Raw genomic sequence first — 23368 nt, 5'->3', positions numbered from 1 at the left:
GCCCGAGAATGGCTGGTACTATTCAGTGCTGTTTTTGTGTTTTTGTTGTTGTTGTTGTTGTTTCAGTCTAAGCAACATTCCTATGGGGATATGTTTTGGTACGAAGATTCAACACGTCCCAAACATCAAGTATGCTGTGACTGTGAACTTTTTTTTTTTTTCAGATTTTACACAAATTGTCAAATTATGCTGGAAGATGACCTTTCCCAAGAATGGGGATGATTCCTCTGGGAGGAAACATTCTCTATTGGCAAGGGAATCTTCTTCCCTTGTACACGTACATCACTGAAGAACAGAACCTACTCTCCATGCAACAAAACAACACATGAACTTTTACAACGTTTTAGGTTTTAAGTACATAGGTAGGAAAGACTGACGGTGTTCAGGGTCGTGGGTTTGGCCTCAGCCAACTGTTGCCTAAGAACGACAGCCTTGGACGTGGGTTTGCCAATAAGTGTCTCCGGCAGGCCCCAGTTAACAGATGATTCTTTAAGCTCAGAAAATTATCAAGTAATGAATCCCTTCTGTGCCATCCCTCATCTGCTGGCAAATTATCAGGCAGCTGTTAGCTACTCTAGTAAGTGAAGTTTTGTGAAATTTCCAACTCAGTGCTTAACTAGCCAATCTTATAAATGGTAACAACGGCTTAGGAAAACAAAACAAAACAAAACAAAACATCTCCGCTCTGGAGAACCCAGCTAGATAAAAACATAAAGACCAGCATATATTAATGAATGACTGAAATGATGACTCATTTCATGAGGATGGTCTCAATTTGGGCCATAATAATGGGAAGGCCAATCTGCATTACTTACTCTTTTGCTTTATATTTAAACAGTTCCTTATATTATAAACTTCCCAATGCTGTGAAAATTATATCTATTCAGCAAATAAAGTTGATCTTTTAACAAAATGGAGCATAGATGAAGTGTAGACACACAAACATAAACACGTGCATCCTCTAGTCATAAACAGTGCTGAGTAAAATACAGTTTGGCATAGAAAAAGTACACAAGTGACTATCTAATCCTCTAAACAGGCAAGGGACTGCTACTTTTGGAGTGTATTAAGTTTGCTTTGTGGAATATGAGCTGTACATAGAACATAGGCTTATTGCAAACTTCCATGCTTACATGTCTCGGCAAGTGAGTACTAAGCTGCCCCAGGGTACACAATTGATTTTTTCAGGGAATGTGAAGCTAGATTATTTTAAAATCATTCTCAGGAGTATTGGATTTAAACCCATATTATAGGAATCAATGTAAGGCTATGGCCTAATTTCAATATTATTTCTCAGAATTATTGAATTTAAGCCCATATTATAGGAATCTATCTTCTTTTTATCACCTTAACACTAAGTACAATGCTTCTTACTGTTGATGCGTCTTCATCTATTAATGCTGCTGCTGCTGCTAAGTCGCTTCAGTCGTGTCTGACTCTGTAAGACCCCATAGACAGCAGCCCACCAGGCTTCCCGTCCCTGGGATTCTCCAGGCAAGAACACTGGAGTGGTTTGCCATTTCCTTCTCCAATGCATGAAAGTGAAAAGTGAAAGGGAAGTCGCTCAGTTGTGTCTGACTCTAGCGACCCCATGGACTGCAGCCTACCAGGCTCCTCCGTCCATGGGATTTTCTAGGCAAAAGTACTGGAGTAGGGTGCCATTGCCTTCTCCCATCTATTAATGAACATTTAATAAATGTTTTGTAGCTGCCATTAAAAAAATCTCATTAATGGTTTCACCAGATTAAATAAATCTTGTTGGGCAAGATACTCTTGTATGAAAATACAGGAAGGGAAGGCACAGCAGTAGAGTAGTTAATCTGCTATAGGAAGTCTTCTATCTGTCACTTCTCTGAGTGGGCAATGACCAGAATTATCAATGACTTTGTAATGCCAATTCTAATCGACTCCCCTTCCACCTTATCTTAATAAGCCACTCTGTATTGCATAATAATGCTGATACTCTCTTCTCCTTTGGCTTCTTTCTTGCCTTTCTTCCTATTTCTGTGACTGATCCCATTCATCTCCTCCATAGAATCCTCTTCCAACCCCTTCTATGTTGCTTTTCTCCAACATACTGCTCTTAACTTTTTGTTGTTGTTCTTGCTCTTCCAGTGGAACTTAAACCACTCCCGTGGCTCCAACTGCCACTGGTATGCTGATGAGCTCCCTAACTTGCTCCGTTCCAACTAAACTGAACTTTCAGTCCCTAGAATTTCAAGCTCTATCCCTTCTCCCTAGAATGTTTTTCCTTGAGCTTTTCGAAAGGCTGGCCCCTTTTCATATTTCAGGTCTCATTTTAGAAGTGACAAACCCAGATTCCAACTATATGACATTCTGGAAAAGCAAGACTGGGGAGGCAGTAAAAAGACTGTAGATTTCCAGGGGGTGGTGGGGAGGGGAGTGGTGAACTGATGTAGATTTTTAGGGCAGTTAAAATACTTTGTTTGATACTAAGCAGGGTACATGCCACTTGTCCAAACCCATGGGATGTGCCCCAAGAATGAGCCTTAATGTACACTGTGCACCTTGTTGTTTAGCTGCTAAGTCGTGTCGGACTCTTTTGCGACCACATGGGCTTTAGCCTGCCAGGCTCCTTTGTCCATGGGCTTTCCCAGGCAAGAATACTGGAGTCGGTAGCCATTTCCTTCTCCAGGGGATCTTCCAAGCCCAGGGATCGAACCTGCATTGAGAGGCGAGTTCTTTTTACCACGGAGCCACCAGGGAAGCCCACGTGCAAGATTACTATGTGTCAGTGTAAGTTCATCAGTTGTAATGAACGCAGCACTCTGCTGGCAGATGTTGATAATGGGGGAGACTGTATGTATCTAAGTGGGGGTGGGAATATATAGGAAATTACTGTAGTTCCCATTGGATTTTGCTGTGAATTTAAAACTGGTTTCAAAACATAAAGTCTTAAGTTAGAAAGTTAAAATATACAAATAAGTGACTAACCCATCAAAAGTAGCTCCCACAAATCATTATCTTCTATCTCAGCACCTTGTTTCCTTCCAAGAACTTGTTCCAATTTCTATTTTATTTACTTACTTACTTTCTATCTCCCTCTCACCACTGAAAGCTTCATGAGAGCAGAGATTATGCTTCCGTACTGCATTTAAGGGGATTTTCTCCTCCCTGCAACAATTTTCTTAATAAAAATCTAATTATGTCGTTTTCATGCTCCCTGACACCTAAAACATGAAATCCAACTCCTAGACAGGAGGACACAATCATCTGGTCCCCATTGACCTCTTCAAGTCTATCTCAGTTGCTGAGTCCAAACTAAATCCTAACTTGAGTGCTGCAGAGAAATGTTGCTCAATTAGTGTTTCCTGTCCTTCCATTTACCCTCAGTTCTCTGTAGGCTTCCTTTATCCTAATGGTATTTCTGATGCTCATCAATGTGTGCTTTCCTCTACTGGACAATAAGTCTTCACACTGTATCCTTCACACAAAGTCTGACACCAGGAATTACACATCCAGTCACTGTTCATTAAATGAGTTATTTCTGAATCACTTTCTCTTAGTTTCTTGTCATATGTTTCCACTGAATCCAGTTTTTCATTTATTTCTTTATTCACAAAATTGCATTAAAGAATGGCAATTTAAAAATAAACCTTCAAAATCAACTACTTTCTCTGTCCATTTACGACAATAAGTTGCCATACAAGTAATGACAAAAAAGTTGCTCAGCTAGCCTATTCCACAAATCAGTTAACTGAATTTCTCTTGCTGGAGTTATACATACCAGGGTGGAGGCCTAGACTGTGCCTTTCCATAATTTTAGCTTCATCTTGGTTTCTGATGCTTTTAATTCTTTTTAAAAATCTATCAAAAATAGACCAGAAATAAATCTTTGCTATCTGTTTGAGTCATATTTATTCCTAAGAGCCTAGTCTGAAGTTTTAGTTTACATGAGGTAAATGGCCTGAAAATTTGGAGTCCCCAGATACAATTAGCCCTAAAAGGAAGGATTCATTCATCTGAACATGTATTGAGTACCTACCACTTCAAGAGATCAAACAAGGCCCTGGGACTTTATAAGTGGTCTCTGCTTTCAAAGTGCTTATACATGAGCTCACTCACAGCTTACATATCTTCAGCATGATAATACTTTAAGTACTTTAAAAAGAAGCCAAAGAGAAGAAAGATTGGCAATTGGTAATATTTAAATGATACTCCCCAAAGCAGCCTACTGAACAACAACAACAAAAAAAAGGTATATCACATGATGAAATTAAAAGCACGTGCTGATTTTAGGGAATCAGTAGTCAGGTCCTCTTTCTTTAGTTTGCTGTTCTGTATTAATGTTTACAAAGGCAGGATTTACTGGTTTCATCATCTGAGGTTTGGAGACCCTACTCCCCCGATCTTTCTTACCATGAAGCAAGGCCACTTGCAGCCACAAAGATTTCTTCCCTACCTTACTACCGAATGCTCACAGTGAGGCAAAGGTATGTTTCAGCGACACTTTAGACTGCCCATTTTTAAGAAAAGCAAGATGAATATCAAATAGTTTTTTCATTAATGGGTTGTGGCCCCCGTTATTTAAAAGTTGACTCTACAAAACATTAAAAAAATATTTCTTTTACAGACATAGTTTATGCTGCTCCCCCGAAAATGAGAGAACAGGCTTTACCAATAACTGTTCATCATACCACTGCTTGAAAAATAACAATAAGACGCTTCAGTTCAGTTCAGTTCTGTCACTCACTCATGTCCGACTCTTTGCCACCCTATGAATTGCAGCATGCCAGGCCTCCCTGTCCATCACCAACTCCCAGAGTTCACTCAGACTCACGTCCATTGAGTCAGTGATGCCATCTGGCCATCTCATCCTGTGTCGTCCCCTTGTTCTCCTGCCCCCAATCCCTCCCAGCATCAGAGTCTTTTCCATTGAGTCAACTCTTCACATGAGGTGGCCAAAGTACTGGAGTTTCAGCTTTAGCATCATTCCTTCCAAAGATATCCCAGGGCTGATCTCCTTCAGAATGGATTGGTTGGGTCTCCTTGCAGTCCAAGGGACTCTCATGAGTCTTCTCCAACACCACAGTTCAAAATCATCAATTCTTCGGCACTCAGCTTTCTTCACAGTCCAACTCTCACATCCATACATGACCACTGGAAAAACCATAGCCTTGACTAGACGGAACTTTGTTGGCAAAGTAATGTCTCTGCATTTCAGTATGTTCTCCAGGTTGGTCATAACTTTCCTTCCAAGGAGTAAGCATTTTTTAATTTCATGGCTGTAGTCACCATCTGCAGTGATTTTGGAGCCCCCAAAAATAAAGTCTGACACTGTTTCACCATCTATTTCCCATGAAGTGATGGAACCAGATGCCATGATCTTAGTTTTCTGAATGTTGAGCTTTAAGACGCTTAACATAATCTAAAAACATTTGTGCCATCTTTCAACTTGGAAATCACAAAATACTATATAAATTACATCCATACTTAACTGCATAATTTTACATAGAAGGAAAAAAATCCTTTTTTCATTATAACACAGCCAATAAAGAACTAGTATGGGAAGTATATTTTCTATTGACATAATCATATTGCTTCTCAATTAAGAAATCAGTAAATTAAAAATGGATACAAGATAACTACTTTTTTTTTCTTTTTTTTCATTTTATTTTATTTTTTTTAAACTTTACATAATTGTATTAGTTTTGCCAAATATCAAAATGAATCCGCCACAGGTATACATGTGCTCCCCATCCTGAACCCTCTACTTTTTGTATTTCTCTGACAGAAACAAAGTAATGTAAGAATGAAGGAAATCATTAATTCTGTTTTAAAAATCTATTATCTAATTTGCTTTTAAATGTATGTTTAGTACCTGTTTAGCCACTGGTGACAAATTAAACCCTCTATGAGTAGAGAAAATAACAGGTATCACAATTGAAAGACTACACAAACTGCTTGAAGGTTCCTTAGATACTAATCAGAAATAGGCTGCAGAATCTCTTTATGAAGTATTACATTTGTTCGGATTAATGTGCAACCCAAATTCATTTTTTATTATGCCAGGAAATAAGACATTTGATTTCAAAGTTTGCACTGTATTCCTTCCTCCTATTCAGATACTCCTTCTTTATTTAACATACCTCTCTTGGTAGATGACAGGTACTATCCTGAGTGCTTTACAAATATTAACTCACTTTTTTATTGTGGGACTGGAGGAGGAAAGGGGGACTGCAGATGGGCACCAAAGATCTTTTGGAGATGATGGAATGACTGGATTGTAATGATTGCACAGCTTTGTAAACTTACTAAAAATAGAGCTATAAAAGAAGCTAGGATTTGCAGAGAAATATCCATTGGTTTGTGACCCTTTCGGTTTACAAAAAATGCATTGTTAATGTCTCCAACCTTGCTCTCCTACATGTTGAGAAACAAATTAGCAGATTACAACTTAACCATAAGTAAAAACAAACACCAAAATAGAAGATGGTTATTTTGAGGCCCTATCCTGCCATCTTCTTTGTCTGTTGACTTCCCAATTAAAGTATTTTCCTTGCCTCAACACATCATTTTTCAGATTCATTGACCTGTCTTGTGGCAAGTAGAGTGAGCTTGGACTCGATTATCAAGCAGACCCAAAACATGCTGGCTACCAATGGACTCTTCCCACAGTGCTTCTTCATCCCATATGGACTCCTACAAGGGCAATGAACATCAGGACATCCTCTGAACTTGATCTGGTCAGCTTCAAAACAACCAAAGACATCTTCCCCTAGCCATATGTATGAAGAATCTCAAGCTCACTATTGTCATCATCATCATATCAGTTGAATAGCCATTACATTTTAAGAAATGATAGTTCGAGTGGAGAACAAGATGGCAGAGGAGTAGGTGGACGAGGAGTACATCTCCCTCCATGGATACATCAGGAATACACCTTCAGACACAGAAGTGCATGCAGAACACCAGCTGAGAGCCAACAGGAGTACCTGACCAGCAGAAAAGAATATACAGAACCACGCAAAAACTCAGTAGGACGAAGGAACTAGGGGGAGAAACAGGAGTGTTACTAAGACAAGACATGCCCTAGCCAGGTGGGGGGAACTGAAGCAGGGGTGTGATCCCCACATCGGGTCAATTGTCTGAGTCAGAGGATAAACGTTTAAGGCTGAGGGTGAAACAGCTGGTCTATGGCAGCCTAAATGGAATGAGAATCAGACAGTCCTTGCTGCAGCCATAATATACCCCGGACATGACTGAGCGACTGAACTGAACTGAACTGAAGGCCATAACAAATCACTTGTGGAATCTTCACTCCTTACCAGAGATTAAGACCTTAGCCTTTGGAGTGGGAGCACTGACTCCAAGATCCTAGACGACCAGAGAACTAACCCTAGGTAGTATCAAATGGTGAGAAATCCCACAAAGGAAAGCACTTGAATACAAGACCCAGCATCACCCAACCACTAGTAACACCCTGTGCAGGATGCTTCATCCACACAAACAAAACAAAACTACAAACCAAATCAGCAGCAGCAGGATTCCAACCTCATTCGGTCTTGCACAAGAGAGGAAAAACAAACAAACAAAAAAATACTCAGCACAAATTTCACCCTATATGAAGATTACACAAACCACTGGACCAACTTTAGGAGGGCAGACCAAAAGGAAGAAAGAACTCAACCTTGAAGCCTGGGAAAAGCAGACCTCAAACACCATAAGTTGAAAAGAAAATAATGAAAAGGCAGAGAAATAATGCACAGATGAAGGAACAAACTAGAAACACTGAGAGTCCAAATAAACGAAGAGGAAATAGGCAAACTACCTGAAAAAGAATTCAGAATAATGATACTAAAGATGATCAAAAACCTTGAGAACAGAATGGAGAAAATGAAATAATCAACTAACAAAGACCTAGAAGAATTAAAGAAGAAATATACAGAGATGAATGACACAATTACTGAAATTAAAAATACTCTAGAAGGAATTAAGAGCAGAATATCTGCAGCAGAAGAAGGGATCAGTTAGCTGGAAGATAAAGTGGTGGAAATAACTGCTGAAGAGCAGAATAAGGTAAAAAGAATGAAAAGAACTGAGGATAGTCTCAGAGTCCTCTGGGACATTATTAAATGCACCAACATTAGAATTATGGGGGTCCCAGAAGAAGAGAAAAAGAAAGGGTATGAGAAAAGTTTTTAAGAGATTATAATTGAAACTTTCCCCAACATGGGAAAGGAAATGGCCAATCAAGTCCAAGAGGTGCAAAGAGTCCCATACAGGATAAACCCAAGGAGAAACATGCCAAGACACATATGATTCAAACTAATAAAGACTAAACACAAAGAAAGAATACTAAAAGCAGCAAGGGAGAAGCAACAAGCAACATACAGGGAAACCCCACACGTTTAACAGCTGATCTTTCAGCAGAAACTGTGCAGGCCAGAAGGGAATGGCACAATGTATTTAAAGTACTGTGCAGGGAGCCACCACGGGAGATCCCACCCATGACAAAGGTCATGCGGAGAGGACCTGGCAGGCAAAGGCGGAACAGGACTCGAGGGACTCTGTGGACCTGCTCGAGCATCGACCCCGAAACCAAAACCTGTCTGTCTACTGTTTATTATATTATGCCTTTCACCAACTCTTCTGACATTTACAGGGGGCTATCCCCGACCACCTTTCTCTGAAAAAAATCAACTTAGGGCTCTAGTTAATAAGTCTCCTGGGCTTGAAAGGAGCATTTTTACTTTAACCCCCCTGTTACTATTTTAGCTTGCTTGGCAGGTTTATCCACACGCTTGCAACTAAAGCACATGATTGTTCACAACACCCCTAGCATAACCTTCGAGCGATGAAAAAGCTTTATTAGAATAATACTGCATTGTTGAGCCAATGTTTGCTACTGAGATTCCTTGTCCTTTACCCAATGTGTGCCTGGGAGTGCATTAGCAAGTATAGTTGGTATGCAAGAAAAACAAGCAGTAGCCTTGGCATTAGCAACATAAGACCCTTGAGTTAATAAGTTCTTTCTTTGTTGTAACCCACTGCAACTTTGCTCCATAAGAATGTAGCTCTGTTTCCTGAGGGGGACTGCAGACTGGAAAGATAAAGGGAAAGAAGGTTTTCTGGGTGGCCAACCTTTATCAAGAAAGAGTTACAAAATGTTAACAGGCCACAGGGCCAGAAGATGATGTACACAACGTAAGACCCTTGTTTATGAAAAGCTATGCAGAAAATGTCCTGGTTTTGATAAAGATGAAACTGATGTAATGTTGAGCTGACTCTGTGACTTTGTATCTTTCACTTCTGGAAATGTGTAACGTAGGGTATAAAAGCTCCTTTTGAAAATAAAGCTGCAGACCCGGCTTCATCAGAGCTTGGTCTCCCCGTGTCATTCTTTTTTTCCTTTTCTCTCCTTTTCTCTCTCTGTTCTTCTTTCAGGATGACTACTTGGAGCACAGGGGCTCATTGTTCACTTTTTTGCCTGGGCTTCTAAGACCCAAACGGGAAGGCGCCCTGCATCTTCACCGGGGAGAGGGCGTAGTGCGTCCTCACCCCACCGAGAGGTCTCCTGCAGCCTCTGTGAACAGAGCAAGTTCTGTGTCAGGAACTTTATTGGCTTTCTGTGTAAACCAAGGAAGATCAAGCCTCTTTCTCTCCTCTTTACTTTCCTTATCGCCGATGCCATCATCCTGAGGGAATCCCTGGATCCAACTGGGGCTGGACCCTGGTAGTACTGAAACGGAAAAATCTACAACCAAGATAACTCTACCTGGCATGGATCTCATTCAAAATTGTTGGAGAAATCAAAAACTTTTCAAACAAGCAAAACTTAAGAGAATTCAGTACCACCAAAGCAGCTCTACAACAAATGTTACAGGGACTATATACTCAGGAAATACAAGAGAAGAAAAAGATCTACAGAAACAAACCCCAAACAATTAAGACAATGGTGTTAGGAATATATCAATAATTATTTTAAGTGCAAACGGATTAATTACTCCAACCAGAAGACACAGACTAGCTGAATGGATATAAAAACAAGACTCATGTATATGCTGTCTACAAGAAACCCATTTCAGACCTAAAGACACATATAGACTGAAAGTGAGAGGATGGAAAAATATATTCCATGCAAATGGAAAGCAAAAGAAAGCTGGGGTAGCAATGCTCATATCAGACAAAGTAGACCTTAAGATAAAGAATATTACAAGAGTAAGGAAGGACACTACATAATGATCAAGGGATCACTCCAACAGGAAGACATGACAAATGTAAATATCTATGCACCCAACATAAGAGCACCTCAATACATAAGATAAGCACTAACAGACAGAAAAGGAGAATTTGACAGTAACGCAATAATAGTAGGAGACTAACACCCCACTCACACCAATGGACAGATCATCAAAACAGAAAATTAATAACAAAACACAAGTCTTAAATGATACATTAGATGAAATGGGTCTCATTGATATCTTCAGAACATTCCATCCAAATGCAGAAGAATACACTTTTTCTCAAGTGCACATGGAACATTCTCCAGGATTTGACCACATCTCGGGTCACAAATGAAACCTCAGTAAATTTAAGAAAATGGAAATTCTATCAAGCATCTTTTCTGACCACGCTATGAGATGAGATGAGGTTTTTTTCACAAGGAAAAAACTGTAAGAAACACAAACAGAGGGAGATTGAACAACACGTTTCTAAATAACCAACAGGTTACTGAAGAAATCAAAAGGGAAATCAAAAAATTTCAGAAACAAATGACAATGAAAACACGGCAACTCAAAACGGGATGCAGCAAAAGCAGTTCTAAGAGGGAAGTTGATAGCAATACAATCCTACCAAAAGAAACAAGAAAAACATCGAATAGACAACCTAACTTTACACCTAAAACAACTGGAAAAAGAATAAAAAAACCTGAAAATTAGTAGAAGGAAAGAAATTAAATGATCTGAGCAGAAATAAATGAAAAAGAAACAATAATAAAGATTAATAAAATGAAAAGCTGGTTCTTTGAGAAGATCAACAAAATTGACAAGCCCTTAGCCAGACTCATCAAGAAAAAAAGAGAGAAGAATCAAATCAACAATCTTAGAAATGAAGAAGGAGAGGTTACAACAGACGATGCAGAAACACAAAGGAGTATAAGAGACTATTACAAACAACTATATGGCAATAAAATGGATAAACTGGAAGAAAAGGACAGATTCTTAGAAAAGTTCAATCTTCCATGACTGAACCAGGAAGAAAGAGAAATTATGAACAGCCCAATTACCAGCACTGAAATTGAAAGTGTGATCAAAAATCTCCCAAAAAACAAAAGCCTAGGACCTGATGGCTTCACAGGAGAACTCTATCAAACATTTAGAGAAGAGCTAATGCCTATCTTTCTAAAACTCTTTCAAAAAATTGCAGAGAAAGGAACACTTCCAAACTCATTCTATGAGGCTACCATCACCCTGATACCAAAATCAGACAAAGACAACACCAAAAAAGAAAACTACAGGCCAATAACACTGATGAACATAGATTCGAAAATCCTCAACAAAATTTTAGCAAACAGAATTCAATAACACATTAAAAAGCTCATACACCATGATCAAGTTGGGTTTATTCCAGGGATGCAAGGATTCATCAATATAGGCAAATCAATCAATGTGATACGCCATATTAACCAATGGAAAGATAGAAACCGTATAATCTCAATAGATGCAGAAAAAGCCTTTGACAAAATTCAGCACCCTTTTATGATTAAAACTCTTCCAAAAAATGGGCATAGAACGAACCTACCTCAACATAGTAAAGGTCATATATGATAAAAGTATAGTAAACACTATTCTCAATGGTGAAAAACTGAAAACATTCCCCTGAAGCTCAGGAACAAGACAAGGGGGTCCACTTTCACCACTATTCAACACAGTTTTGGAAGTCCTAGCCACAGCAATCAGAGAAGAAAAAGAAATAAAAGGAATCCAGATGGAAAAGAAGAAATAAAGCTCTCACTGTTTGCAGATGACATGATAATGTACATAGAAAACCCAAAAGATACTATCAGAAAACTAATAGACCTAATCAGTGAATTTAGCAAAGTTGCAGGATACAAATTCAATACTCAGAAATCACTTGCATTTCTATATACTAACAACAAAAAATCATAAATAGAAATTAAGGAATAAATCCCATTCACCATTGCAACAGAAAGAATTAAATATCTAGGAATAAACTACCTAAGGAAGCAAAAGAACTGTACAAAGAAAATTATAAGACACTGCTGAAAGAAATCAAAGACGATATAAACAGATGGAAGGATATTCCATGTTCCCGGGAAGGAGGAATCAATATTGTGAAAATGACTATACTACCAAATGCAATCTATAGATTCAGTGTGATCCCTATCAAATGACCAATGGCACTTTTCACAGAACTAGAACAAAATATTGCACCATTCGTATGGAAACACATAACGACACTAAATAGCAAAAGCAATACAGACAAAGAACAGAACTGGAGGCATCAACTTTCCTGATTTCAAATTATACTACAAAGCTGCAGTGATCGAGACAGTATGTTACTGGTAGAAAAACAGAAATATAGACCTATGGAACAAGATAGAAATCCCAGAAATAAACCCATGCACCTATGGGTACCTTATTTCTGACAAAGGAGGCAAGAATATACAATGGCAGAGACAGCCTCTTCAAAGAATGGTGCTGGGAAAACTGAACAGCTACATGTAAAAGAATGAAATTAGAATACTTCCTAACAGTACACACAAAGATAAACTCAAAATGGATTAAAGGCTTAAATGTAAGACCAGAAACTATAAAACTCTTGGCCGAAAACATAGGCAGAACACTCGATGACATAAATCACAGCCAGATCCTCTATGACCCACCTCCTAGAGTAATGGAAATAAAAACAAAAGTAAACAAGTGGGACCTGATTAAACTTAAAAGCCTTTGCACAGCAAAGGGTACTATGAGCAAAGTGAAAAGACAACCTTCAGAATGGGAGAAAATAATAGCAAATGAAACAACAGACACAGAATTAATTTCCAAAATATACAAGTAGTGCATACAACTCAATACCAGAAAAATAAACAACCCAATCAAAACATGGGGAAAAGAGAAAAACAGACATTTCTCCAAAGAAGACATACAGATGGCTAACAAACACATGAAAAGATACTCAACATTTCTCATTATTAGAGAAATGCAATCAAAACTACAATGAGGTATCACCTCATACTGGTCAGAATGGCCATCATCAAAAAGTCTACAAACAGTGAATGCTGGAGAGCATGTGAAGAAAAGGGAATGCTCTTGCACTGTTGGCAGGAATGTAAATTGATACAGCCACTATGGCTGACGGTATGGAGATTCCTTTAAAACTAGGAATAAAACTGCCATATGACCCAGCAGTCCCACTCCTAGGCATATACCCTGAGGAAACCAAAACTGAAAAAGATGCATGTATCCCATTGTCCACTGCAGCACTCTTTACAATAGCTAGAACATGGAAGCAACCTAGATGTCCATCGACAGATGAATGGATAAAGAAGTTGTCGTACATATACACAATGGAATATTACTCAGCCATAAAAAGGAACACATTTGAGTCAGCTCTGATGAGGTGGATGAACCTAGACCCTATTACACAGAGTGAAGTAAGTCAGAAAGAGGAAGAGAAATATCGTATACTGACACATATATACAGAATCTAGAAAAATGATACTGAAAAATTTATTTGCAGGGCAGCATGGAGAAACAGACATGGAGAATAGACTGATGGATGTGGGAGGAGGGGAGGATAGGGTGAGATGTATGAGAGTAACACGGAAACTTACATTACCATATGTAGATAGCCAACAGGAATTTGCTGTTGTCTCAGGAAACTCAAACAGGGGCTCTGTATCAACTTAGAGGGGTGGGATGTGGCGGGAGATGGGAGGGAGTTTCTAAAGAGAGGGGATATATGTATACCTATGGCTGATTCATGTTGAAGTTTGATAGAAAATGATACAAATCTGTAAAGTCGCTGCTGCTGCTAGGTCGCTTCAGTCATGTCCGACTCTGTGCGACCCCATAGACGGCAGCCCACCAAGCTCCCCCGTCCCTGGGATTCTCCAGGCAAGAACACTGGAGTGGGTTGCCCTTTCCTTCTCCAATGCATGAAAGTGAAAAGTGAAAGTGAAGTCGCTCAGTCGTCTCCGACACTTAGCAACCACATGGACTGCAGCCTACCAGGCTCCTCCATCCGTGGGATTTTCCAGGCAAGAGTATTAGAGTGGGGTGCCATTGCCTTCTCCGTCTGTAAAGCAATTATCCTTTAATTAAAAAAAAATTAGAATGAGATCTAAAAAAAAAAAAAAAAGAACAATATTCAACTTGTAACAGATTTATTGGTAACGATGATAGACAGAATCCCGGAAAGGTGCTCCATCTTTCTGGCTACTGTTTTAAAAGAATGGGGTAATGTTTAGAAGCATGGACTCTTATGATAATTGGCAAGATCAGAATCCTGATCTGCTACCAACTAGCTATATGACATTAAGCTCCCTGTGAGCTTCACTTCTCTCACTTTGAAATGGGAAAAATAGAGACTTCCCTGGCGGTCCATTGGTTAAGACTCTGCACTGGCATCGGGAGGGGCCTAGGTTCAAACCCTAGTCAAGCAACTAGATCCCACATGCTGCAACTAAGAGTTTGCATGCCACAGTGAAAAGATCCCACATCCCGAGAAGATCAAAGATCCTGAGTGCTGCAACTAAGACCCATGGAGCTACATAAGTAAAAAAAAATTTTAATGGGAAAAATAACAGCATCTATACCACAAAGCTAGTGTGAGAATTAAAGGTCAGTTCTCATTTGTACTTTTAAGTTGATTGGGGTTTAATTTACATACAACAAGATTTACCTATTTTAAATTTATCATTCAATTATTTTTAGTAAATTTACGGAGTTGTCCATTTATTACAATCTAGTCATTCACATCATCTCTAAAAGATCCGAGGTGCCCATCTGCACTCCCCTTTTCTACCTCTAGTCCACAATAAAAAATGAGCTGATATTTCTAAATCACTTAGGATAGCGCCTGTCATCTACCAAGAGATGTATGTTACATAAATAAGAAATGTCTGAACAGGAGGAAGAAATACAATGCAAACCATGAAACCAAATGTCTTATTTGCTGCTAAGTCACTTCAGTCGTGTCTGACTCTGTGTGAACCCATGGACGGCAACCCACCAGGCTCCCCTGTCTCTAGGATTCTGCAGGCAAGAACACTGGAGTGGGTTGCCATTTCCTTCTCCAGTGCATGAAAGTGAAAAGTGAAAGTGAAGTCGCTCAGTCATGTCCGACCCTCAGCGACTCCATGGACTGCAGCCTACCAGGCTCCTCAATCCATGGGATTTTCCAGGCAAGAGTACTGGAGTGGGGTGCCATTGCCTTCTCTGCTCTTATTTACTGGCATAATAAAAAATAAATTTGGGTTGCATTTTAATCAGAACAAACAATACTGCATATAAAGATACTGCAGCTTATTTCTGACTAGTATCTAATTTAGTTTTCCCTTATATGCCTCTTTGAAAGCACAGTCCTGGTTTGCATAGTAAATCTGGAGGCCTGAGCAATTAACTGAATTACTTTGAGAAGGGGAAAGAAAAGGAAAAAAAAAAAATCTGTGTAACGCAGATGAAAAGCCAGCAAGAGTTTTCACTTTTGACTTCTCCTGCTACTGTTACCTCACATTATGGTTATATGGGCTCCCCTGGTAGCTCAGCCAGGAAAAAGTCCTCCTGCAATGCGGGAAACCTGGGTTCAATCCCTCAGTTGGGAAGATCCCCTGGAGGAGGAAATGGCAACCCACTCCAGCGTTCTTGCCTGGAGAATCCCAGGGACAGAGGAGCCTGTTGGGCTACAGTCCATGAGGTCCCAAAGAGTCAGACACGCCTGAGCAACTAAGCAAAGCACATAGTTATACAGTGTTTATTCAAAGCTCTCTAATATCCATTATCTCATTTTACACCTTCAACAACCCTGCAAGATAAACTGCTTTCAATGTCTTCTTCTTCTGTTTTTTAATCCTAGCAATGATGATTTGTACTGAGAGGCAAGCATCTGAGTAAAACCAATAAGCACTCTGACAAGGGAAGCCAGCCAGCCAGCCTGCCTGGACATCTTCTGGCTTCACAAGACACCTATTTTCAACGGGTATTTGGATAAACGGACTCAATCATAATTTGGGCCAGAAATGACTGGATATTTTCATAAAAGTATGAAAAAAACCCTGTTTTTAAACACAAAAATAACAGAGGAGAATAAGGAACAAATTATTAACAGTCCAACTGTATCATTTTAAGGATGAGTCTCAATGATTTCTTGAGGTCACACTAGGTCTGCCACTCACGTTTCCTGACTGCTCACTGGGGGCTTTTCTATTGTACTAAGCTTCATCTGTCTAGTTAATTTTTGTGTATTTTCTTTGCAATGATACTGACTAAATTCTAACTTTTCATTTTTACCTTGAAACACTGAGTGAAAAATGATATGGTATCTAATACTGTTAGGGAAACTTCCATAGCAGTATTTCCTTCAAGAAGTGCCTGATGGAAAATGTTTGCTTCAGTTGTTGTAGAACCTGAGATTAAAAAAAAAAAAAAAAGGAAATTAAAACTGTGTGACACAGGGATTCACATAACAGTTTTGAATGATTTTCTCTCCCAAGGACTCAGAGAGACAAGCAAAAAGACACCAGGCTCTCAGTACCTGCAGACTTAATGAGTTTTGCTGTATTTACTCCTTAATCAAATACCATCTGGGTTAATCAATTCTGAAATATTTTACTTCAGCTCTGTATCAACAGCTCTGTAACAAATAAATAGGAGCCAACTTCTTTGTACACAAGATGTGAGTGATGATCTAGGTATGCACCTAAGAAATAACATGGGAGGCATTTTAGGCTGTGTTCTAATTATATGGGCAAAAATGAGAAATCATAGAAAAGCAGCTATGTTATGTACAGGGGTTCCCTATGGCCTGATGTTTTCAATGATGCCAATGGTGTGAGGCTTGTTTCTAAATCAGAAGGAAAACAAAGCATCTGGGCCAACTGAAAGACACAGCTTCAATACATTGTTATAAGAGACAAAGAGCAAAGCTGAAGGCTGTACCACTCCCATTTATTTTTTTTTTTGAAAGGTCCTGAGTCTAGTAGCTCAGCATCCATCTGCTCAAGACATTTGTGTTTATGATTAGTCCTCATGGCAGAGCCAGTTCTGCTTGCTTCCTCTTATGCAACCTCTAAAGGACAGTCTGGTAATGAACACTGACTCACTCTTTGACTTTTTATTAAGATTTGCTTTCAGAGAATAGCTTTCATGTATATAAACCTCTAGCTTCCTATTGAACTTGTCAAAATTTCAACCTGTGTGAAATATGTCTTTGTCAAAATAGTATTTACAGTGCTCTGACCTCTGCAGACAGCTGAGCATGGGCAATCCCTTAATAATCACTGAATGAAAAATAGTCATTCTAAACAAATATATATACGATTTTATTCAGATTCATTATTTTCATTAAGTATAGATAAAAGATATTGAATGTAAAATCACATAAGTATAATAGTTCAATGAGAAAATTAATCTCCTTCGTATTAAACTAAGAACTCACTATTAACTAAAACTGCCAGAAACAATCCATGCATATTTGATCTTATATTCACATACGAGGAAATGACTGTACAGAAACAGAGATATGCAAATGTATCGATGTATGTAAAATGTCTCCAGCTGTACTGGTGATTTGGGTCAAATAGTATTAATGTCTCTTTCAAATGAGTACCCTACCTACATTTTGCACTTACTGTGATTAAGTGTAAATAAACTTTCCAGGCTATTAAGATGCTGAAGCCCGGCCTGCAGTATTCCTGATCTGTTTCAATGAGCTGGCATGGTTTGCGATTTTCAGGCTACTCCAAAGTGTTTTGACAGCCTGGCATTATGCACCCTAAAATAAAGGTTAAAGTTAGGAAATGAAGTACTCTAATACTGTATCTCAATGTTAGATTTTTTTAACTAATAAATGACTAGATTTCCACATAAACACTGTGCTACGCTCAGTAGCCTACCAACTATTATTTGGCTTAAATGAGACATCACTGGAAACTGTATGATGCTTACTATGTATTTAAAATAGCTTATACTACAAGAATACAAGTAAGGAATTTAGAGAAATTTCTTACTTTCCTTCCTCTCTTCAAAAATATCAGAGTAGAGTGGACAATACTCCAATAATTTTCCGTCTTTTTCTCAGGAGATAGGAAAGGCAAGAGTCAGAGAAAACAGTGAGAGGGATACTCAGAGCTCACGGGAGGCGGGGGGGGGGTGGGTTGGGGGGCTGGGGGCGGTAGGGGGTTGGGGGGGTGGTTTCCTGAAGTTAGATGTTTAAGAATGAGGCCTATCTAATCTGTCTCTGGGCCAGAGTTAAACTTGGATCAGAACCTTTTTACTCTATAAACATATGTATTTCCTCATTTTTATTTTGTTCTCCTTGAATTTTAGGGTTTCGTTAAAAAATTAACAACTGGGTAATACAAGGACTGAGGAAAAAGCCTTTGTCCATCCTCTACTAAACACAGAGGGCAGGTCAGCACAATCTTAGTGATTAAGATTGATGGTGGTAGTTACCATAGCAGTTCCCAACCAGTTCCCAGTGCTGGGGAGACAGTAGAAATTGTCATCTGAATTATTAGGATGTCCCAGAGACTCAGCAATAAACCCCATCCAAACTGCCTCTTTAGTTTTTCCAAGTGCTATGAAACTTATTTTAAAAAATAAAAGACGTCTATTTAAGTTCCTTTAATGACTAACTCTACCTCGGAAACATATCTTATCAAAATAAGCAAGTCATCTTTTCCTTAGGGTCACACAAATGTTTCCTTAAGTATTCATTTCACTAAGACTTACACAGCAAAAACAAGAAAGAAATAATATATAATATATATCTCAATTGCTCTTGGCGATTTCTGTTTACATTAGTAACTGAAGTGGGTATCGATAGGTTGTAAACAAAAGTACAGACCTGACAACTGTCCTCACTTGATGATTTCCTGCCTTCCCCTGGATCTAGCCCTTTCTCACGAGCTTCAGTAGAGACAAGCATCTGTTCTAGGATTAGACTGGAAACTGTGCACATCAGTCTAACCATTACCTTTTGGAAAACTTTTAAAAATGTATCACTTCCCATCAGGTTAATTTCAACTTTGAGTTGAGAAGCATTCAATAAATCATGGGTACCTTAAGGCTAACTCAAAAGGAAGCATCTAGGTTTTGCATGGCATGACTAAGACTGCCCTCTGTTGGAAGAGAAGAAAAAAAGAGGAAATTGCACTGCTATGGGAATTACCTTGCTATGATTCTTTTCCCCATGTATCTAAAGTGAAACAAACATACTCTAGTAAGAAAAACAGTAGCATGTTAGTGCTATATTACCATACTTTGCATTGTAACAAATGATATTTGAAAATTCATGGGTTAGGCTCTTCTATCCATGGAATTCTCCAGGCAGGAATACTGGAGTGGGTTGCCATTTCCTTCTCCAGGGGATCTTCCCGATCCAGAGATTGAACCTGGCTCTCCCGCATTACCTACTGAGCCACCAGCAAAGATCTAGCATGGGTCGCAACAGTAATCAGTTACAGAATTGCCAGTCTCCCGAGAGCCTCCGAATCTAGGAATGGACCACTAAGCACTGTTGCCTAAACGGAGGGGTGACAGGGAGGAAAGAGTGCATGGCTTTTGACTTTACATCCAACTTGCTAACACCATGGGTATTTGCGGTTTTCAATGATTATAAAATACTGACTGTCAGGAAGAAAGATGCTAAAATTGGGTCAAATTACTTTGTTTCAAAAATAAAGCAGGGGGTAAGTTCCAACTCCCTCCACCCCCACCGCCTTTTGTGACGCACTTCAGCTCAGCGGGGCTTTCCCAGAATTCACTGCGTTTCCGGTCTCTCCAGTCTCCAGTCCGGCACAGGGTGGCTTGAAGGCGCCATCTTCTCTCCCACACGCCTTCGCTCTTCTCGGCAAAAGGAGGCTGGTGTCTCCTTCCAGCCCCCCAACTGTGCCGTTCTGTCCACCCCGAGCCATCTTCGATCCATCCTCTTGCCTGCCCGATCGCCCACCCAGTGCCTGGAAGCCACTTCACAGGTCTGTAGAAGAGTTTAAACTGTCATCCCATCCGCGGCCCTTTTTTGTCGGTGCGTGTCTCCACTGTTTCCCAATCCCAGTCAGGGAATCAAGATGGAGGTGGGGGACGGGGGTGAAGAGGACAGGGAAAGTGGGCAGAGCTCTTCCAAAGGAGATAAAACACAGATTAGCCTCTGTGATGTAGCTTCTGAAGATTTTACAAAAACCTGGCTAACATTAAAAGAGCTCCATGACGGAGAGCCACTCCGACTTCAGGGGGAAGTAACCAGTTTGAGGAAAGAGCAATTGTCAGACGAGAGCTGGACAGGCTCCATGTCCAGAATTAAAGAGTTGACGGAGCAAGGGACAGACCTGAATGACGCTACCCATGACCTGCGAGGTCAATTAAACGCTGAAGTATGCGATGGCTCTACAGTAAATGAAATGTACAGAAATACGCTACAGCAAGAATTTTATGATATCCAACTACAAAATCTGAAATTTACTGGTGAGCTCACAGCAGAAAGGAATAAACTAAGAGAAGAAAACAAGCAGCTTTCGGCTAGGCTCAAGAGGAAACAGCCACAGTCTCGCCGTTCTTCTTCTGATAGTGACGATGACTCCGTCCCTGGGTCTCAAAAGAGCGAGTCAGTTATTTCGATCGCGGACCCTCTGCCCGGACCTGAGAGGCATGTGGCTCTCAAAATGAAAACACAAACGAAAACCAAACAGATGAAAGCTCGAGGGAAAAAGAAACAGCCACACAGTTCCGAGCTTCAGGTTCCATTGTACAGTCAGGACGTCTTTGAGGTGCCAGAGAGCCCTCACGAGATCTCCTCTAACAGCACTAAGACTATCACAATAAGCAGTGGCAGTCAGAAGTCATCTAGCACTGTTCCTTCAGCGTCTACACTCGGCCCTCAGACAGTGTTTGGATTTCAAGATGACTCCAGCCTTCCTGATGCCAGGCTTGGCCATCCACAAAGAAGATACATTTTCACACAGAGGACTGAGATTGATTTCCCTTGGAGCCTTTCCAGTATTTCTCCAGAAGAAGAGCTACCTGCTGAAATATTATCTGAAACTTCAGAGGAAAGTATGATTGATTACACCAAAAGCATATTTTCTCCTATTACACAGAGAGACGAAAACACCACTTTACATCTATTTCCTTTAGACTATACTTCAAGCTCTAATGTGCAAAGACCATCATTTGGTGTTTTTCGCGTTTCAATGAGAGAGAGCAGTAGCCAGACACCTTGCAGAGAACAGTCCACAGCAAGGAAGGATACGAATGGAGCTACAGGTGCAGCCCGTGATGCTGATAAGCCACAAGATGAGACTCGGGCTTCCACTCAGGGTCTTCAATAAAGAGAAAAGTCAAGATACAGTGAGAAAAAGGGGGGATGTAGCTATCGCTCCGTCTGTCTCTTAAGGAGACTACTTTTCTGGTCCAAGAGGACAGTCTTCCTATCAATTCAGACTATTTAACATTTGTATTCAGACTATGTAACTGATAATTCCTGACTTTGATTCTACTTCCCAGAACATAATATACAGGCAATAAAATGTTGAGCAAATGACTAAGAGTTTGAAATAGTGACTTATTGCCAGTTAATAAAATTCAGCTACAAAGAGAGAGACTTAGTTTTCAGAATCCCTCTACTTCTATATAAAAGTGTAGAGATGATCATCTTTTTGTTGAAATTAAGCTGCTAGTGTCTGTGAGTCCGTGTGTGCCATGCTGAGTTGGTTTAGTTGTGTCCTAGTTTTTGCAACACTGTGGACTGTAGCCTGCCAGGCGCCTCTGTCCCTGGGAATCTCTAGAAGAATATGGCAGTGGGTTGTCATGCCCTCCTCCTGGGGATCTTCCCATCCATGGAGTCTCTTAGACTCTTGTACTGGCAGGTAAGTTCTTTATTACTGGTGCCACCTGGGAAGCCCTTATGAGTCAATAAGAAGGCATATATATATATAAAAAAAAAAGAAAGCCAAGAGAACACCTAAAAGGCCTGAACTGTAAGAGTTCAACCCTGTAATACTTGTGAAATACTTACTTGGCTTGACAAGGTAAAAACAATACTTACACTGAGAAAGATTCAGAAGCAGATATTTTTCAGAATAAAGTGAGCATGACTTTCCAGATACCATACAGCATGACTTAAATTACAAAAGAGAAGATGTGACACAGGCTGTATACTAGTTATGAAAATTTGCTTTTAAAAATCAAAAAGCAAGAGCATAAGAAGGAAAAACCTCATTAACAAAGACCAACTATTTAGCAAGCAAGGGCAACATTTACAAGAGCAGGAGACCTTTTCAGGAAACAAAGCAGTTATGGTTTTATCCGTAACAAAAAGCAGCCAGTTGCTTGTCACTGGTTATCACAGTGTGTGTGTGCATGTGTGTGTGTGTGTGTGTGTGCATGTGTTTGCACGTGTGTACGTGTGCAAGTGTGTGCACATGTATAGTGAATGGAGGAGGGGAGAACTAGTCAGCAATGCATGTCCCTCTGCTTCCTTTCCTCTGTCCTCCCCCTACCACCCTCCTTACTTTCCCTGGGCCGTGGTGGTATTCAACTCCTTTTCTCTTTACTTTTTTTTTTTTTTTCATGTGTCCTTGGGCGTGTAGAAAAAACAAAGTTATTGAGTGAATTCATGTGCCATAAAACTCACCCTTTAAAATAGAGTACAATACATTAGTTTCTATGGTATATTTAAAAACTTGTAAAACCATCACCACAGTTTTAGAATATCTTCATCACCCTTTAAAAAAAGCCCATACATAATAGCAGTCACTTTCAACATTCCCCCACTTTTTAGCTTGTGGGGAGACAAAAACAGTAAGTTGTGGTTGTGGGTGTTAATTTGATTCAACCTCTCTTGGAATGAAGTACCACCAGGGTTGAATATTATCTCCCTTTACATATTTCTTTCCCAAAACATGGAAGCTTATAACATAGCATCAGTAATCTTTGCCTTTTACTCTAAATCATAGGTTGTAGTTGCTTAAAACTGTTTCATTAATGTACTTTAGAATTCATATCTAGCTTTTGATGTGTTTCAATCTCTCTGGCAAGTTAACTATCAACTTATTTTATGTTTTTATATCCTGCATTATTACAAAAATACTTAAAATAATATTTACTAAAAAAAAATGGAAAAGAAGTAAAATTTACTATATTATGATTTGACTTTTGCTGAA

The 23368-nt window shown here is 39.6% G+C and overlaps 2 protein-coding genes across 2 annotated transcripts in view; both read left to right on the top strand.

Annotated features, from left to right (window-relative positions):
* The window catches only part of LOC129639495 (collagen alpha-1(I) chain-like), a 102447-nt gene extending 100638 nt beyond the window's left edge, over window positions 1-1809 (top strand). Inside the window, exon 7 of the mRNA XM_055564648.1 lies at window positions 165-1809. Within this exon, the coding sequence (XP_055420623.1) occupies window positions 165-222 (58 nt within the window). The 3' untranslated portion in view covers window positions 223-1809. The remainder of the gene's footprint in view (window positions 1-164) is intronic.
* On the top strand, window positions 1134-21535 carry LOC129639493 (uncharacterized). Its single transcript, XM_055564645.1, has 4 exons — window positions 1134-1145; window positions 9409-9562; window positions 19950-20185; window positions 21305-21535. Exons 1-4 carry the CDS (start codon window positions 1134-1136, stop codon window positions 21533-21535), a joined length of 633 nt encoding a protein of 210 aa, XP_055420620.1.
* The last annotated feature ends 1833 nt before the right edge of the window (window positions 21536-23368 follow it).

The sequence above is a fragment of the Bubalus kerabau genome, chromosome X (genome assembly GCF_029407905.1).
Source record: "Bubalus kerabau isolate K-KA32 ecotype Philippines breed swamp buffalo chromosome X, PCC_UOA_SB_1v2, whole genome shotgun sequence".
In the NCBI taxonomy this organism is placed as follows: Eukaryota; Metazoa; Chordata; class Mammalia; order Artiodactyla; family Bovidae; genus Bubalus; species Bubalus kerabau.
Note: the sequence above shows the minus strand (reverse complement) of the source record. Positions and strands in the feature narration are given on the sequence as shown.

Bases quoted from the DNA above. Each gene is read 5' to 3' on its own strand.
- LOC129639493 (XM_055564645.1), top strand. The intron at 9,563-19,949 runs GTTCTGTGTCAG...GACGCACTTCAG, and splicing joins AGCCTCTGTGAACAGAGCAA to CTCAGCGGGGCTTTCCCAGA. The intron at 20,186-21,304 runs GTCTGTAGAAGA...CCTATTACACAG, and splicing joins GCCTGGAAGCCACTTCACAG to AGAGACGAAAACACCACTTT.